We start from the raw sequence: 18,837 nt of genomic DNA on the forward strand, positions 1-18,837 counted from the left end.
GATTTTTTTTTTTTTTTTTTTTTTGCTTTTTAGGGCTGCACCCACCACACATGGAGTTTTTCTTGCTAGGGGTCTAATCAGAGCTATGGCTGCTGGCCTACGAAACAGCCACGGCAATGTGGGATCTGAGCCACATCTGCAGCCTACACCACAGTTCATGGCAATGCTGGATCCTTAACCCACTGAGCGAGGCCAGGGATCCAACCCTCACCCTCATGGTTCCTAGTCGGATTCATTTCTGCTCCACCACGACAGGAAGTCTTAATTTGCTTCTTCTTGAACTTTATGTATAACTTTATATTATAATCCTATATGTACTCTTTTTTTTGGTCTGGCTTCTTTTGTTCAATATTTTGTTTGTGAGATCATTTCATGTAGTTGTTTTATAGTAGTTCATTCTTTTCAAATTTTATTGCATACTATTCTCTATATGAATATACTGAAATTTGTTTATCCAAGTTTAACCATTCTTTGGCTAATAGATATTTGAAGTTTTTGACTATTATGAATAGAGCTGCAATGAAAATACTTGTATTTGCCTTTTTTGGGGCCACGCCCATGGCATGTGGAAGTTCTGGGGGCCAGGGATCAAACCCCAGCCACAGCAGTGACAACTCAGGTTCCTTAATCCCCTGAGCCACCAGGGAACTGTAGTGTAATCCTCTTTCTTTGTGTGTGTGTGGGACATATGCATTCATTTCTCTTGGGAGAGTATCTGATCATATTTGTTTTGTTTTTAAAGGATCACCCTTACTGCTGACAACAATGGGTTTTAAGGACTCAAGATTAGAAGTAGAGAAACCAAATAGGAGGCCTTTGCAGTAGCCAAGGAAAGAGATGATGGTAGCTCAGACCAGGGGGCAGTGAGGGAGAGGTGCTAGATTCAGAATTTTGAAGGTAGGGCTGACAAGACTTGCTGATATAGGAATAAAAGAAAGAAAGGAAACAAGGATAATTGTGAGTTTTTTGGCCTGAACACCTGGGTGAAGAGATGAGGAAGAAGTAGTTCAGAAGTTTGTTTACAGATCTGTTCAGTTTGAGATACTTATGTGATGATGAATTGACAGATGGTGGTTTTGATTTGGGGCTTGGTGGAAAGTTCTGGACTGGAGATGTAATTGTTGAAATCAATAGCATATGGACAGCATTAAGGTCATGGGATTACCTGAGGTGACCAAGGGGAAGAGAGTAGGTGGAAGCAGGAAAGGGCCCAGGACTGAGCCCCTAGGAACTCTAATGTTAATGGACCCAGAAAAGGGGCCTGTGAAGAAATGGCTGGTGAGGTGCATGGGTCCTTGGTTCCTGGGAAAAATGATGAAGTCTTTCCTCAGAAGGTGAAAAATATATACAACCTTTCTCTCCAAGAGTACAAAACTTCTATTTTAGCACGTAATGGATGTGTAGAGAGTATGCAAATTCACCTTAAACAGAAGAAATGGCTCCCTACCAGCAGGACTTGGCTATAACCTAACTGAAAATATTAACATATTTAAATAAAGAATATGCCAACTTGAAGAGAGGTCAGCAAAGAAAGCCTAGTAAAGGGAGAGTCTCTGAGGACCACATGGGTGCAGCCTTTCCAAGAGCCATCCTGGAAAGAGTGCTCTAACCATCAGAGTTGGAGTAGTCCAGGAGCATTGGCAAGGCTGCCCATAGTGTGGAGATGGGGGTGGAGAATTGTGGCCAAGAAGAGTTTTCTGAACCTACTGGCACGACTCCTTACTGGGGATGGCCAGATGCCATTAAAGATACAACTACTCCTCCTGTTCAGTTACGTCATTGTGCATTTACATGTTGACATGATTATTCTGCTTTGGTTTAAGGGAGAGAATGTGCTGGACATGCAGACTTGAGTTTTCCTTCAATCTGAGTGACAATTAAATTTCTCACTATAAATTAATGCTTACATGCTATGGCTTTATATTTCAGTAAACTGCAAACTTTGTTGGCACAAGAGTATTTCCAAGATGTAGCTTTGGAGTCTGTGAAACGCAGGCCCACATCCATGTCAGTAGTAAATTCAACTCTGCAAATGCTACCTGTGAGGTTGCTTGGGACACAGCCCGCCAGCCCTCCCCATGTAACATACCCCAGCATTTTGAAACCTCCATGTTTAGGAGAACAGAATCACACCATTAGATCTAAAAGGGATCCAATACAGCATCTAGTCGAAGCCCCCATTTTCCAGATGAGAAAACTGAGGTTCAGAGATTCAGAGAACTTGTCCAAGAGCTTACAGCTTGTTGAAAGTGAGAACCCAAGTCAGAGCCCCTGGTCAGTGCTCTATCCAGATATCCTAAGGCCTTACCCAGAATAGGTAGACACAGTATGAACATCCCCAAAGCATCTTGCTCCCCTCATCTCTGAAGCAGAAATGTTTTCACCAAATGGTATGTCTTGGACCTCTAAACCCAGGTTATTGGCATAGGGGCAAAGAGAAGATAAAGTGAAGAACTGAAACCAATTCATTCCTTCCGGAAGCAGAAGTGTGTGTGTGTGTGTGTGTGTGGTAAGGACAGTGGGGAAGAGTACTAAGGGAGTCCTTTTTTTGAGTCACTGGAGCAAATGAGTGGAAGGAGATACATCCACTTAGTCAGGCCTATTAAATCCCTCAGCTTCTCCAACGTCTGCTGTGGCAAACATAATGGAGGATGAAGAGGTCTGCCATGGAAATAAATAATCTGGACTGTTTCTGGAAAGAGATGACAGGGACCCAGGAGTTTCTGCCTCTGTCAGTTCAGGATAGAAACCACACCTTGTTATTTTCGCTTCCTTTAAAATAACCAGGTAAAGTTGGAGTGTGAGCATCCCTGATGTGGGAGAGGGTTGTGCAAAGAGTTTGCCTGGGAACAGTGAGGAAGGGGAAGGGAGGTGATTTGTAATTCATCTGTCCTGCCATTCTGGGACTGGGGTGCTGAGGAAGGGGCTGCTTCATTCACCACCCCCTTTTTGTCTTCCCACTTGCTTTCTTGACATCAATATTTCTTCCTTAGAGCCTTTCATTTTTAACTAGAAGGGGCTGGGAAGGGGCTGTGTGTCATCTCCAGCTGTCACTGTGACAACCTCCTAGTCCCTTCCCCACTTCTCCCTGCAGCCCTGAGTCCCTCCCCATCCTCTTTTCTTCTGCCGACCCCCCCCCCCCAACAATGGTCTCTCCCGTTGCTCAGTGGCGATGGGGGGGTGGGGGGAGGGCGGAGGCGGGGCCCGAGCGTGGAGGGGGGGGCAGGTCTGCATTGCCGCTTGTTCTGGTACCCGGAGCAGTCGCCGCTGCCACCAACCTCACGGCCGGGGACCCCCGCCCTCGTTCGGGACTCCCCTGCCCCGGGGACCCAGCCCAGGTGAGACCCCCCTCTCTCTGGCTCTCAGCTCCACCCCACCCCAGGCAGAAGCATCCTTGCCTTGCCCTGCAGCCATTTTATGCTCCGATGCTTTGCTTATGGGGAGGGTGACCGTCCCCTCTTTAGGGGTGAGGGGATTGGTGCTGGTTTGAATGAACATTTCTTTCATTTGCTGTGCTGATCAGGGGAAAAAAAAAAAAAAATATATATATATATATATATATTCCCTCATAAACATTACATATATGTTTATTATGTTTATGTGTGCATTGTGTAAACATTAAATGTTTATGTGCATATATATGTATATACATATATATACACCTATATATGGAGGAGGGGTGTTTTTCTCTACCTTAACCAAGTCCCTCCTATCCTCCTCAGATGTTAACGGGGTGGGGGGTTGCAAGGTGGGATAGGGTTTCCTCAAACTCCAGTCCCCAACTCAAACAACACCAGCCCCCCCCCCCCCCCCCCCCGCCACCGCGCCCCATGAATGATAAATGACCTTGGTTGGGGCCAGAGAAAGGATGCTGCCTCGGTCTGTGCGCCTGGACTTGGGCTGTGTTGGGTGGGGGAGCTGGCAGTGGAGGAAGGGCAGGTGAAGGAGGGAAGGAAGGGAATGAAGGACGGAAATGCCAAGTGGATAGAGGTGGTAAACGACCAGGCTCGGGGGCATGGATGGCGGGGGTGCTGCTGGCAGTTGCGCCGGGGTGGGGGGAAGGGGTGTTGAGTGATGGTGGGCACTTGTCCAGCAGCAGAATCCAGGGTGAGGAGAGGCGCGCAGAGAATCGGTTCAGGCAGTTCTAGGGTCTCTTACACCAGAGTGGGGCGGGATGGGGAGGGTCGCCGCAAATGCTGACAGGGGCGGTCTCTATTCCTGTGCGTGTGGAGGTCTCTCCCTGCGTCCCTGCCTCTCTTCTCAGCTGGCACCTTGATCTTTTCTCCTCAAAACTGTGGATGCTCCATCTTCCTAACCTAGGGTAGCATATAGGGAGGGGAGGTACAGCCTTGGCTGGCCTGGGGCGAGGTCTGAGGCTCAATCACCCAGCTGTAACGGGGAGGGGTGCTCCAGCGCCTCCCCCTCCTGGATGTTTTTATGAGTGACTGCTTCTTAACGACCTTGTCACCTAGGCTAGGGCGGGTTGGGGAATCTGGGTGGCCCTCAAAATCAGGGGCTTTGATGGGGTGCTTCGGGAACTACCCCCCATCCCCCCTTATCCAGGGCTGAGTGAATTGTCCTGAAGGTAAGCATTTGCTCAGAGTCTCCCCCCCTCCCCTCATCCTCTGCAGAAACTCTCCTGGGCATGTTTTCTCTGTCAGGTGAAGCCAGCCAACCTTAAAGGGCCCTGTAACCCTGAATCTTGTCTTCTTTAACCTCTACCTCTTCAAGTCCTGACTCCCTCCCACAGGCTTAGCCACCCTGTGCTGCTTTTGGGGCTAAAAATAGCACCACTTCCTCACCAGCCCAAAGAATTTGTCTTCTTTCTCTCCCTCCTGACCTCCTGGGCTTGTTGGCCCTGGGGAAGCTGGCTGTTGAGCCATCATAACCTGCTGTGGCTCTGGGGGCCTTCTCTACCCTTCCCAGACTCTCAGGGGTGAATAGTGTTAACTGACACAGGGCAGGACTCCTGGTGGGTCCATCTGCCTCCTTCGAGGTTTGGGGGGAGATCTTAGTTGGGAAAGACAGGAGAGAAAAGCAAATTGCATGCAGTAAGGGACTTCCACAGTTCCCTCTCTTTCACAGGGGGTGGTTTGGGCCCTGAACCACAAAGAAAAGAAGGTGATGTAAGGGTCACTGGTTCTGGTCATCCTGGTCCACTGCTCACATCTGACCTAAGGGGATAGGGCTCTGCTTGCCAGTGCTTCTTTCTGAACTACATAGCATTTACTTACCCCCTTCTGCCAGGGATACTGTGTGTGTGAGTGTGTTTGTGTGTGTGTGGCCTTTAATGAAGGCCCTGGATGGGTGGGAGCAGAAGGAGGCAGGATATTTTTAGGGGAATAATCTCTGATCAGAATCTAGTCCTGCTTCCTCTGCTTCTATGAAGGAAGAGGGGGTTCTCATAGGCCTCCCTCTGGAGGATGTCTTTTGTGGAGGGGAAGCCCAAGGCCCCTTCATTCTACATCAGCCTCCTACGCAATGCAGTATTTATGGACTCCCTTTTCTTTGACTCCTGGAGGAGGAGCAGAAAGGATTAAGGGGAATTAGGAAGGGAGGCCATGGAGGAATGAGGTGCAACTATAGACCTTAGACCCCCATGTTGGAAAGGTATATGTTTGGCCAGTCATTTCCATTCCCACCCCCACCAGTGAAAAGGAGACCATGTATGACATCCTGAAGGAAGGTGGCAACAGCCAGTTGACCTCTTTCTTAGATTTTGATCTGCCCTTTTCTCCATAACCTCGGGTTCTGGGTGTCCCTTTTTATGAGTCTTCCACCATTTGTTTGGAGGACACTCTGGGCCCAGCTGCTAGAATCAGCTTGAACACAGACAGAGGGGTCTTGGGACTCTGTTTTGGGAGGGTAAAACTGCATCCAAGTGTAACTCCTTGCTTTGCCCTTGCCACTTCTTTCATTTTTCAATTTAATAGGAAGGAAGGCAACTAATAGAATATCTATTGTGAGATTAAAATTCTCACATCAACTCAGAGAAATAGAGATTACTATCCTCAATTTAAATATGAGGACTCTGGAATTCCCATTGTGGCTCAGCAGTAATGAACCCAACTAGGATCCATGATGTGGGTTCAATCCCTGGCCTTGCTCAGTGGGTTAAGTATATGGTATTGCTGTGAGTTCTGGTGTATGTTTCAGACGTGGCTTAGATCCCATATCGCTGTGGCTGTGGAATAGGCCAGTGGCTGCAGCTCCGATTGGACCCCTAGCCTGGGAACCTCCATATGCTGCAGGTGCGGCCCTTAAAAGCAAAAATAAATAAATAAATAAAAATAAAATAAAATGAAATAAAATAATAAATAAATACTTATAAAGATCCTGAAGCTTAGAGAATTTAAGTAACCTGCCCGAGATCAGTTAGTAAATAAATGGCAGAGCTGGGATTTCAATTTAGGTCATATAAACATCAGGTGTCTTGTTTGTTTGTTTGTTTGTTTTTTGTCTTTTTTAGGGCCGCACCCACGGCATATGGAGGTTCCCAGGCTAGGGGTCTAATCGGAGCTATAGCTGCTGGCCTACGCCACAGCTCACAGCAACACCTGATCCTTAACCCACTGAATGAGGCCAGGGATCGAACCCACGAACTCATGGTTCCTAGTCAGATTTGTTTCTGCTGCGTCACGACAGGAACTCCAACCATCATGCGTTCTGAATCAAACCAGCTTTCTCCTTGCCAGTGTCCCTTGCTGCTGCTTACCCTAAAGAGCATCCACAGGTGGCTTTTGTTCTGGGGTCTTGTGAGGGAGTAGAGGGCATCTCACTACAATATTATCACCACAAAGAGTAATAACTAATATTTATTCATCCATTTTTATGTGCCAGATACTAGGGTAAAAAGCTTATACAAATTATATCATTTAATCCTTACTTTCCCCTTCTTAAATAAGAAGAAGCTAAGGCTTGGAGGCTCAGAGACATGCCCATGGCCACTTAGCAAGTAAGTGCTAAAGAAGGAAGTCAAATCCAAGACTGACTCTGGAAGCTGGGCTTTCACCCACGGAGCTATGTCAGGAGAAGGCCCCTCCTTGTGAGGCCTATAAACATGGAACCTGAGGGCAGCGCTGTGGAAGCCCCATCTTCAGATGCCATCAGTGGGCTAAACACAACAGGTTGGAGGACTCAGTGTTCCTTTTGCACATTCTATCCAAGCTCTGCCCCCAGTAAGAAAGCCAGACAAGACTAGAGTAGGGAGTTCTGGTTTCTCCATTTCCTCTTTGTACTTGGCAGATTGGTGGGAAATCTGATCTGATCTTGAGGTGGGGCAAGGGATCAGGAGAAGGGCTCTGGGTAGGTGACTGTGACTTTGGAACGAAGCCCATGGGTCTAGTCTCCAAGGTCAAAGTCAGGGGGCTTTTACTGAATGGATCACAGTAGGCCCAGATAATCATCCCTTTTTCCTGAGTGGGGCTTGAGGCCAGGAGACCACCTCTGCACCACATGGCCCAGGTGGGGCTCTGGGTTGGCAGGAGCTCTATATTGATCTTCTTCAATGTCTTAGACCTCACAACCTTTTTTCCTTATTTTTTCTAGATCTCCAGAGGCTCCTGGAAGAGAAGTAGCAGCCTCTTCTGAGTTATTCTGGATCCCCAGCTTGCCTCCCCCTCCCCTGCACCTGGCTCCCCCTCCCCTTCCTGTGCCCCTGCTCTCCCTCTCCCTTCCCAATGCACCCAACTGAACTGGGTGTGGGCCAGAGCTCCTCTCCCTCCCTTCCCCTCCTAAACACTCACTGGCCAGGTCCTATTTTCCCCTATTCTGTGCACAAAGATACTTGAACACATTTCATCTAAGTAACTTGGGGAAGGGGGTCTTTCCAACTCCACGAGTCACTGAGCAAAATCTGAATAAGGAGTGGAGGAGATCCGGTGAAACATCCCCAAAGCCCCATCATGGAAGAGGGCTTCAGAGACCGGGCAGCTTTCATCCGTGGGGCCAAGGACATTGCCAAGGAAGTTAAGAAGCATGCAGCCAAGAAGGTGGTGAAGGGCCTGGACAGAGTCCAGGATGAATATTCCCGGAGATCCTACTCCCGCTTTGAGGAGGAGGAGGATGATGATGACTTCCCTGCCCCTGCTGATGGCTATTACCGAGGGGAAGGGGCCCAGGACGAGGAGGAAGGTGGCGCTTCTAGCGATGCCACTGAGGGCCATGATGAGGATGATGAGATCTATGAGGGGGAATATCAGGGCATCCCCCGAGCAGAGTCTGGGGGCAAAGGCGAGCGAATGGCAGATGGGGCACCCCTGGCTGGAGTGAGGGGAGGCTTGGGTGATGGAGAGGGCCCCCCTGGGGGGCGGGGAGAGGCACAGCGGCGGAAAGAACGGGAAGAACTAGCTCAGCAGTATGAAACTATCCTACGGGAGTGTGGCCATGGCCGCTTCCAGTGGACACTCTATTTCGTGCTTGGTCTGGCGCTGATGGCTGATGGTGTCGAGGTCTTTGTGGTGGGTTTCGTGCTGCCCAGTGCTGAGAAGGACATGTGCCTGTCTGACTCCAACAAAGGCATGCTGGGTAAGACACATTGAGGGGCACTCCAGCCCCATCCTGCCCGAAATTCTGGAGATGTTCCCATTCCCAAGAATTGTTCCTGTCCTCACCACTGGACTCCTGAGGACCCTGCTCCCAAGATGCCCCCAGAGGGCTCAGGGTTCCTCTATACACTGTCTCCCCAAACACACCCTCCTCTGGGGGTTGGTCATGATGAGGGTGCTTGTGCAAGAGGGGCTTGGGCAAGTGGTTGGGTGGTGGTCTGCTTAGTTCTGCAGGTGGCGGCCATGGTGGGATGGGTCCCCATTTAATGTTTTTTCAGAGGCTTCCCTCTTGTTATCCTGATCCTTTTCCCTTTAGAGGGAAATAAGAAGTCAGGATCCAAACTCCTTAGTTTAAATGAGGAGAGTCAGTGTGGGGTGGTGGGGAGAGGGAAAGAATCCTGGGCCTTCAGCCAGAAAAGCTGGTCACACTTGCTCTTGGTTAACCTTGGGGGTATTCAGGGGCTAGTGAGTGGTCTCTAATGGTCCTTCCTGATGGGGACCCAGAGGGAGGAAATCCATTGGATTCATTCAGAAATGATCAGATCTTGCTCTGCCACCAAGTTGCCGTGAGATCTTGGGCAGTTCCCTTCTCCCTGTGGCTTGGTCTGGGCATGGGTAAAACACAGGGTTTGGAGTAGATGACTTTTAAGATCAATTTCAACTCTGATTTTATGAAGGAACTAAGAAACAAGGTAGTTTTAGGACCAGAAGGAGCTGGAAGGCCTAAAGGATGGATTTGGTGTGTGGGATTTCCTGGGAAGATTAAAGGAATAGAGCCTCTTTCTCAGGGAACATAAATGACACATCCTGCTGCTTTGAAGGTGTCAAGACAGAGAGGATAGAGGGGACCCTTGGGAGGATCTGGGAATCTAGGCAGATCCATTCCTCATTGCAAGCAAGCCAGAGACGGGGGTGTCGTTTTTGTGAGAGTAAGACAGAAGTGAGAGTGAGCAAGAAGGAATGGGAGGGAAAGAAGGGAGAATTCCATGGCTCTCCCATGCCTGCAGCCCTGCCTTTGAACCCCTGGCCTGCAGAGATGGCCTTCTGTCTTTGCTCACTCAATTCATCTTCTCTCACTTGCTCTCATCTCCAAAAGTCCTTTGGATCCTCCAGACGTTCTGCAGCAGTTTCAGGTCATTTAATGCTCAGCAAGTAGTAGGACTGAAGTGTCTGCTAATACCCCTTCTGCCTCTGTTTCCCTCCTTCCAGGCCTCATTGTCTACCTGGGCATGATGGTGGGAGCCTTCCTCTGGGGAGGTCTGGCTGATCGTCTGGGTCGAAGACAGTGTCTGCTCATCTCACTCTCAGTCAACAGCGTCTTCGCCTTTTTCTCATCTTTCGTCCAGGGTTATGGCACTTTCCTCTTCTGCCGCCTCCTCTCTGGGGTTGGGTGAGTGTCCACCTCCTAAGCCCCTGGAGGGCAGGATTGTGCCTCGGTCACTATTATATCTCTAGGGCCCAGCATAGTGCCAGGCACATCAGATGCACGTCACATATGTGTGAGTTGAATGAATTCCTGTCTACTGCCTGTCCAGCATGCCAGTCCGTCTGGTTCACTCCTGAGTACTCTACCCTATCCCCTAATTCCATTCTGAGCCTGTCTCCGTGAAAGAGGCCTAGTGGGTCTCAGCCTCATCCCTGGGCACCTGTAGACCCTTGAGTTACCCCCTTCCTAGAGTTTACAGATTTCCTGCATTCAACAACAGACTTTGCTAATACCCACATATGCCAGAACGCTAAAGCCTGGACCCGCCCAACTCCTCCACTTCCTCAGCTACTTGCATGCACTCTCTGCCTCAACTCCAAGCTCTTTTCAGGCCTGCTCCCATATATGTGCCCTCAGACTCCTCTTTGCTTTTTTCTTTTGGGGATTTCCCCTCTTTTCCATAATTATCTTCCCTCCCTTCCAACTCTGTAGTCATTTTCAAGGTTCAGTGTTTTTTCCTTCCCATTCCCTAAGCGCTGCCTGCCTGTTTCCCTGAATTCCAAGGATGGGTGCTTGATGGCTGGTGGTGAGGGAGTCTCCTTAAAAAGTCCGAAAGATGAGAGGGACGTGGGGATCTAGAGCACTGGGGCAGGGGATGGGGAATATGGCCATTTTCCGATGCCGAATTCTTGCACTGCCCTCCAGGATTGGAGGCTCCATCCCTATCGTCTTCTCCTATTTCTCGGAGTTTCTGGCGCAGGAGAAACGCGGGGAGCATTTGAGCTGGCTCTGCATGTTTTGGATGATTGGTGGCGTGTACGCAGCTGCTATGGCCTGGGCCATCATCCCCCACTATGGTGAGCAGCCCCCAGGGAGTGCAACCCACACTCTCCCCCCTCTCCTGTGCTCCCTGTGGTGGGACCCTCCAGCCTCTGGCCTCTCTACTGATTCTGTGACTCTGTCCCTGCCAGGGTGGAGCTTTCAGATGGGGTCCGCTTACCAGTTCCACAGCTGGAGGGTCTTTGTCCTCGTCTGCGCCTTTCCTTCTGTCTTTGCCATTGGGGCTCTGACCACACAGCCTGAGAGCCCCCGTTTCTTCCTGGAGGTGAATGGGGTTAGGGTTGGGCTGCGACTGGGCTGGGGGTAGGGCAGCAGGGGCTCCTGTGTTCAGACACCCGCTGAGATTGGTTTGGTCCCATGTGGCTGCCTTCCTTACTCTCAGGGTCCAGGCTCTGGGGGACTCTATCTTGCTTCCTTTGTCTTGGAATGTCTCTTCAGAGGATTTCCGTGGGTGGAGAAACCAGGGGACCTGCTCAACCACAGGTGGCTTACCGTTTTGTAGGCAGCGGTCTTGGCCCTGGCCCTGATTTTACAGTTCAAGAGAAGATCCTGCTGCCTCCTCCTCCCGCTTCCAACTCTATCTTGGTCCAGCAGGGTTAGGATGCTGCCCCTTCTGTGACTACACTCTTGACTCCCCCCATTCCATCATCATTTCCCTTGTTTTCTGTTTTCTCTTCCATTGTACCAGGGGATCCCTAGGACCTGTGTTAGGACCCTGAACCCCCTCCCCGCCCCACATTCCTGCCCATATCTGATGATATCTTGCTATACTCCTGCTCTGGCTCTTTCAGAGTGGATGATGGATGTGCCCATAGGTCAGGGGTTGGTGGTAGGAGCCTTTTTGTGTCCTATGATTCCAGAAGGCACCTTGGAGGGAGGGGGTCTCTAACCTTGGGTCGGGAGGGGCTAACCTGGATGTGGGGGTTTTGTCTGTGGCTCTAGAATGGGAAGCATGATGAAGCCTGGATGGTGCTGAAGCAGGTTCATGATACCAACATGCGAGCCAAGGGGCATCCTGAGCGAGTCTTCTCGGTAAGTCACAGTCCTCCCTCTTGACCCTCCAAGCCCCTGCAGCCCAAGCCCCCACGTAGCCCCTCTCTGGACACTCCTCCCCCCGGCCAATCCTCCACCTTCCTAGGCAACTCCAGCCACATTCTCCCTCAGTGAGATCTCTTGGGGTATCATATGTGCCCCTGCCTCCTATCTGGCTACTGTAGGAGAAAATGAGGTACCTGAATGGGGTGGAAAATACAGGCTGTGTGACTGCTCATTCCTTCTCTTGATCCCAGGTAACCCACATTAAGACAATTCATCAAGAAGATGAGTTGATTGAGATCCAATCAGACACAGGGACCTGGTATCAGCGATGGGGGGTCCGGGCCTTGAGCCTGGGAGGGCAGGTAATGGGGGATGGTGGAGAGAGAGAAGGGAGTGGGAGAGATGGAGAAGAAAGTGGGACTTGAGCCTGGGTGTGGGTGTGATGCATGAACTGAAGGGAGGTGATAGGGCAGAAAACAGGGATCTGTAGATGCTAAAACTACTGCTAGCAGCCACTGTCTGACTTTGCTCTCTCCCACCTAGGTTTGGGGGAATTTTCTCTCCTGTTTTGGTCCAGAATATCGACGTATTACTCTGATGATGATGGGTGTGTGGTTCACCATGTCGTTCAGGTGAGGAGTTGTGGGGGGCAGGTGGTCTGTGCTGGATGTAATGGTTTGTGGGTTGAGAGAGAGATGAAGAAAGTGGAAATGAAGGGACTGAATAATGAGGGAAGGTGCTGTCTAGATCCCTGACCCTCCACCTGGCTCCTCTGCTTCACTGATCAATCCAACAAACTTATATTACAGGCTGAACAGTATTAAGTTTCTATTCTGTGCTGGATACTTGGCCGGGATGCAACAGATGTGGTCCCAGGCTTCACAGAGTTTACATTTTGGTCAGAGAGCTAGAAACAAAACTAGCTATAAAGCTGTGTGATGAGTGCCACGGTGGGGGAAGTGCTCCAGGAGCCCGTGAGTGGGCTTTCCAGCCCAGATCTAAGTGCTGAAGGATGAACAGGTATTAGACAGGCTGTGGGTGGGATGGGGAGACTGTTTTAAACAGAGGGAAGAGCAAATGCCTGGCAGGCAATAAAGAGTGTGGTGAGGAGTTCCCGTCGTGGCGCAGCAGAAACGAATCTGACTAGGAACCATGAGGTTGTGGGTTCAATCCCTGGCCTCGCTCAGTGGGTTAGGGATCTGGCATTGCCCTGAGCTGTGGCGTAGGTTGCAGACAAGGCTTGGATCTGGCATTGCTGTGGCTGTGGCGCCGGCTGGCGGCAACAGCTCCGATTAGACCCCTAGCCTGGGAACCTCCAAATGCCGCGGGTGCGGCCCTAAAAAGACAAAAAATAAAATAAATTAAAGAAAAAAAAAAGAGTGTAGTGAGAGGGTTGGAAGAAGCTAAAGTCCCCCAGAACCATAGCAGTTGGTGAAAGATGAGATGAGGTGAGAGATGAGGCTAGGGAGGCGAGCCTGGTTCATGGGCTGACTCCTCTATTCCCCTCCGCTTCTGGCTTGTGCGGTTCTAATCCTTGAACTCTGTCTGATTCCCTTGCCCTTGACTCGTCAGCTACTATGGCCTGACTGTCTGGTTTCCCGACATGATCCGCCATCTCCAAGCGGTAGACTACGCAGCCCGCACTAAAGTGTTCCCTGGGGAGCGTGTAGAGCATGTGACTTTTAACTTCACCCTGGAGAACCAGATCCACCGAGGGGGACAGTACTTCAATGACAAGTAGGACCTTTACACTTCACTCTTTCTGTCCCTTCTAGCCCTTGCCTCTTTTGTGGGTCTGGGGGTTCTGAGATAAGGTGTCTGGGGGCAAAGTCTGGTGGTTCTCCACACTGCTGCAGCTTCCTATTACTTCCCTAAGGGAGTGGGTGTGGAGGAGGGCATAGGGATGAGGGGGAAGTGCTCGCAGCATCCTGGCCTCACAGGTTCATCGGGCTGCGTCTGAAGTCAGTGTCCTTTGAGGACTCCCTGTTTGAGGAGTGTTATTTCGAGGACGTCACATCCAGCAACACTTTCTTCCGCAACTGCACCTTCATCAACACCGTGTTTTATAACACTGGTAAGCGTTCTATAACACCAGAGCGGCCAGTGGCTATCAGACCAAAGGGTTGGGTGGGCCTTGGTCTGAAGGGAGAAGGAACCTTCTTCATTCCCTAGTTCAGGGTCTCAAGCTGAGCTCTCTGGGGCCTTGGAGGTGATATGGGCCCTCTTAGCTACCACCTGACATCTGACAAAACATCTGACAAAAACATCAAGTTTCTTTGCCTTTGGCTGGAATTGAAACAACGCAGTGTGGTAATAATGCGCTTTTGAGGAGAGCAGAAATCATTCAAAACAGAGCCCTTGGGAAAAAGAAAAACAATAAAAGGGATATTTTGTGGAGAAAAAGGGAGCCAGTGCCTTAATCCATTTTTTCAACAGTGATTCTCAAACTATATGCACATGAGATGCTGGTTTTGTGAGCTAGACTGAGGTTCCCCACTTCTCAGTGGAGTAGTGGGTGAGCTTTCCCACCCTTCAGGAAAAAATAATGGATAGGACTTTAATGGTTTTTAATATTTTGCTCAGTAATTTTTCCTAAACTCGTGGCACTGTTACTGCTTATAGGCAGGCAGCTAGAGCAGACAAAAGGAATGAACAAGAAAGAAGCAGACACTGTTATTGAGAAAACTTAGGAACAGCCTGTCACAGTGTTTCACTTGACCACAGTCCTATGTTCACTCTGTGCTGTAAAGAGTCCTGGTTCCTATTGTGATGTTATTTGATGCTTTGCCATGAGTGCCCTGAATGGCTTTGAGCCGTCCCTGCTAAAGCCCACAAAGGCAGAGACCTGAGCATAAGCAGCGGCAGCCTCCCTCTCACATCTGCCATGACTGTCACCTTGGCCTTCCCCCCAGACTTGTTTGAGTACAAGTTTGTGAACAGCCGTCTGGTGAACAGCACATTCCTGCACAACAAGGAGGGCTGCCCACTGGACGTGACCGGGACAGGTGAAGGCGCCTACATGGTCTATTTCGTCAGCTTCTTGGGGACGCTGGCTGTGCTTCCTGGGAACATCGTGTCTGCCCTGCTCATGGACAAGATTGGCAGGCTCCGAATGCTTGGTAAGAGGGAGAGGCTGGGGGGTGATGTGTAAGAACTGATTGGGGGTGGCAGGGAGGGGAAGGCTGCCAACTGGCTTCTCACCGCAGCCTGTGGAAGAGCTTTTAGCCAGAGAAGGTTCTGTCTCTCATGTCTTCAGCTTAGGGGTGGCTGCAGGATGGGGTGGCACCTGGCAGGGAAGTTCCTCTGGGGGCCGGAAGGAGGCAGAATAGCAAGTTAGGGGCACAGGCTTTGAGGTCATGGGTTTGGAATCTCAGCTCTACCACCTACCTTAGGCAAGTTACTGTACCTCTCTGAGCCCAGCTGTCTGCAACATGAGGGTGATGCTAGCACCTGTCTCATGAGGCTGACAGATTAGCAGTGAGCTTAAACCATCAAGTTGCTTGGTCCACGGCTGCTACTGAAGAAGTGGTTGGTACTGATGTTAATAAAAAGACAATCATGAGGGAGGTTGGGGATGAGTGAAAAGCTTTCCTTTGGGGTACCTTGGCAAAAGAGTCATCCTGGGCTCCCCTCAGTGCTGGTGGTTTTTGTCGTGGCCAGGCCCACACTGCTTTCTCCTTCCCTTGCTCCAGCTGGCTCCAGCGTGATGTCCTGCGTCTCCTGCTTCTTCCTGTCTTTTGGAAACAGCGAGTCAGCCATGATTGCTCTGCTCTGCCTTTTTGGGGGGGTCAGCATTGCATCCTGGAACGCGCTGGACGTGTTGACTGTTGAACTCTACCCCTCCGATAAGAGGTAGTTGGCGTGTGGTGGGGGCAGGGCAAAAAAAGGGGGAGGAAGGGGGCTGATTGGGAACGGCATCTTCAGGGGTAAGAGGGTACACATTCCCCTTAAGTTTCTCCTCTAGAAGCTGGTAGCTTATGTATTTACCCCTTGAAGTCTTAACTGCGAACCTAATGCTTTGGTATCTTTTCCCCCCCGCCTCCCAACTTGTCCACATTCCCTGATGTGCACCCCTCATCTCTCTGATCTTTCCGTCCTTCCTCTCCCTCATGGACACTGCCTGCTGTCTCTCCACTTTCCCACCTCCCCACTCTTCCCCTTTAAACCCTCCCCTGCCTCTTCTTTGTCTCCCTCCTGGGCTGGGCCCCTCTGTGCTGCGTGCTGTGCTGGGGAACTCCTGAGCAGGACCACCGCCTTCGGCTTCCTGAATGCCCTGTGTAAGCTGGCAGCTGTGCTGGGGATCAGCATCTTCACATCCTTTGTGGGAATCACCAAGGCAGCCCCCATCCTCTTTGCCTCAGCTGCCCTTGCCCTTGGTAGTTCTCTGGCCTTGAAGCTGCCTGAGACCCGGGGGCAGGTGCTGCAGTGAGGGAGTCTCTGGGGCTTCAGGGGTGGCAGGCACACTGTGATACCGACAACCCCTTCCTCCCCTTCCCTGCCCTGCCATCCTGGCCCCCAAAGCTCTCACCCCTCCTGCCCCCACCCCCCATGTCTGGTGTCTCAGCCATGCGTGTGTGTGTGTGTGTGTGTGTGTGTGCGCGCGCGCACGCACGTGTGTATGTGTGTGTATGCATATGTGTGCCCCATGGGCAGGGACTACAGGGAAGTCTCCTCCATTCTAGTTTTGGGGTCCAGCTCTACTCCCCTCCTCCTACTTCCCTCGACTTTGCACAAGAGAAGGCTTGGCCCCACCTTCTCCTCCAGTGTTAGTGAGCGGCCCTGGCTCTTCCCGGCTTCTGGGGCTCTAGAACAGGCTTCCTGCCTCCCCCCTCATTCCTTCTGCCTGGGTCCTAGTGAAACTATAGGCACGTGGTTATGTTGGGAGCTGGGGCTTGGTGTAGACCATGGACCAAAAGAGTTTCTTACAGTTGGAAGGGCCTTTGGTGCCCTCTCACACCTGTTGGATGCTGGGGGAGTAGCAATAAACCTCAGCCCCCTGGCCTCCACTTCCCCTTCAGTCTGGGGTACAAGTAAGAAGCCTGAATTCTATGATATTAGCTTTCTAATTCTTATTTATTTATATATTCTGAGGCAGCTCAGCAGGAGTGTGTGTGCGAATGTGTGTACACTTAGGTGTGCGTGTGTATGTGCCGTGGGGTAGGGGTGTCATTATATACAAACCTAAAATACTGTCCCAAAATACAAGCCACGAGTCATTTCAGTGGACTCACACGCAACCCTGCCTCCCATAGTACCTCCCCTAATCTTGTTTCTGTGCCAGGCCTGGATGGGAGGAGCCCTAGGCCGGGCTGGGATGAGAGTCCCACAGTCTAGGGAGATGGAGGTCACCTGACGAGGTCCACCTCTTCCCCTTCTCTCAAGAAGCACAGGCCTCCTCTTGAGTGAGAGGCTCTATCCACTATAGCACAGGCAGGATCAGCATAGCAGCCCTCCCACCCCCAACCTGTCCCTCACAGGTGGGGAAGCAGGGGAGGGAAAGGGACCAGGCATATGGTCAAACCAGCAGATCAAAAAGCACAAGGAGCTGGGGCAGGGGCAGGAAACGGGGGCCTTCCCAGCAATTCCTCTAAAGTGGGAAGAGGTTAGGCAGTAAGCCAGGGACCCCTAATGCAGGGACCAGAAGCCTCAGTTTCCCCATTTCACCCTTTCCACAGGATAAGCCCCTGAGGGTTAAGCTGCCCCTGCCCCACCCTACTCCATGTGGCTGCTTTCTTTGGTGCCCCTTTCCCCCCACTGTAGCTGTGATGTGTTGTAGTTTTTAGCTGTTTGTAAATGTTTAAAAAAAAAGTTAAAAGGAAAAAAGTGAAAACAACAACTACAAAAGAAAATCCAAATTCCCCCTCCTCATGCTGCGTCTGGTGTCCCCACCCTGTGGTCACTCCCATTTTGTAACACTGAACCAGGTGGTGACTGTTTAACTCTTTGGTGTCTGTGCTCAAAGGACTGCCTTCTCCTCCAGTGCCCAGTGTACGAGTGTGTGCCCTCTTTCCTCACCCTTCACTTACTGGACGCAGCTCTCTCACCTGCACCCCCCTGGAGGGGCCCACCCATCTCCCTTACCCTCCTGGGGAACCCTACACCCAACTCTGTTGATGTGAAAAACGAAATGAAAATATTGATGAAAAATAAAAAGGAAACAAATCCTTAAAATCCAAAATGTCTATGTGTGCTTCTTTGCCTCCATCTCTATCCAACTCTGTTCTGCATCATGAGCTGGTCCTGGGAGGGGAAGACGGTGAGATGGAAAAACAACTCCTCTCCCTCCAAACTGAAGGCCAGAATAACATGATGCATCATATTTACTTCCTAGGTTGGTCTTTCTATTCTGACCTTTCTGCTTCTACAGATTGGGTGTCCTCTTAGTTTCCCAGAATTGAAAACTTGTGGTAATAACCTATAACTCAAAAGCAAAAAGAAAAAAAATACCCAAAACTAATAACCTGATTAAAAGATGGGCTAAGGACTTGTACAGACTTTTTTTCCAAAGAAGACATACAGTGGCCGATAGGTACTTATGAAAAAATGCTCAATGTTACTAATCATCAGGGAAGTGCAAATGAAAATCACAGTGAGCTATCCCTTCACGCCTGTCAGGATAGCTATTATCAAAGAAACAAAAATGAACAAAAAGTGTTGGTAAAGATACGGAGAAATTGTAACCCTTGTACACTGATGCTGGGAATGCAAAATGGTGCAGCCACCCTGGTAAAGAATGTGAAGTTTCCTCAAAAAATTAAAACTAGAGAAGTTCCCTTGTGGCACAGTAGGTTAAGGATCTAGCATTGTCACTGCAGCAGCTTGGGTTGCTGCTGTGGCGTGAGTTTGATCCCTGGCCCAGGAAATTTTGTGTGCCTCAGGTGCAGCCAGAAAAAAAAAAAAAAAAAAAACAACAACCAAAAAAACCTCCGCCAACCCCCCCTCCCAAAAAACAAACCCCCCAAACTAAAACTACCATGATTTAACAAT

At 50.3% G+C, this 18,837-nt stretch overlaps 1 protein-coding gene across 1 annotated transcript; it reads left to right on the forward strand.

Annotated features, from left to right (window-relative positions):
- Positions 3,194-18,028, forward strand: SV2A (synaptic vesicle glycoprotein 2A). Its single transcript, XM_001926762.4, has 13 exons — positions 3,194-3,338; positions 7,549-8,526; positions 9,756-9,936; positions 10,678-10,829; positions 10,944-11,077; positions 11,755-11,844; positions 12,102-12,212; positions 12,394-12,482; positions 13,423-13,587; positions 13,791-13,924; positions 14,763-14,969; positions 15,543-15,702; positions 16,096-18,028. Exons 2-13 carry the CDS (start codon positions 7,905-7,907, stop codon positions 16,277-16,279), a joined length of 2,229 nt encoding a protein of 742 aa, XP_001926797.1. The 5' UTR covers positions 3,194-3,338; positions 7,549-7,904; the 3' UTR covers positions 16,280-18,028.

This window comes from Sus scrofa, chromosome 4 (assembly GCF_000003025.6).
Source record: "Sus scrofa isolate TJ Tabasco breed Duroc chromosome 4, Sscrofa11.1, whole genome shotgun sequence".
NCBI classification, from domain to species: domain Eukaryota; kingdom Metazoa; phylum Chordata; class Mammalia; order Artiodactyla; family Suidae; genus Sus; species Sus scrofa.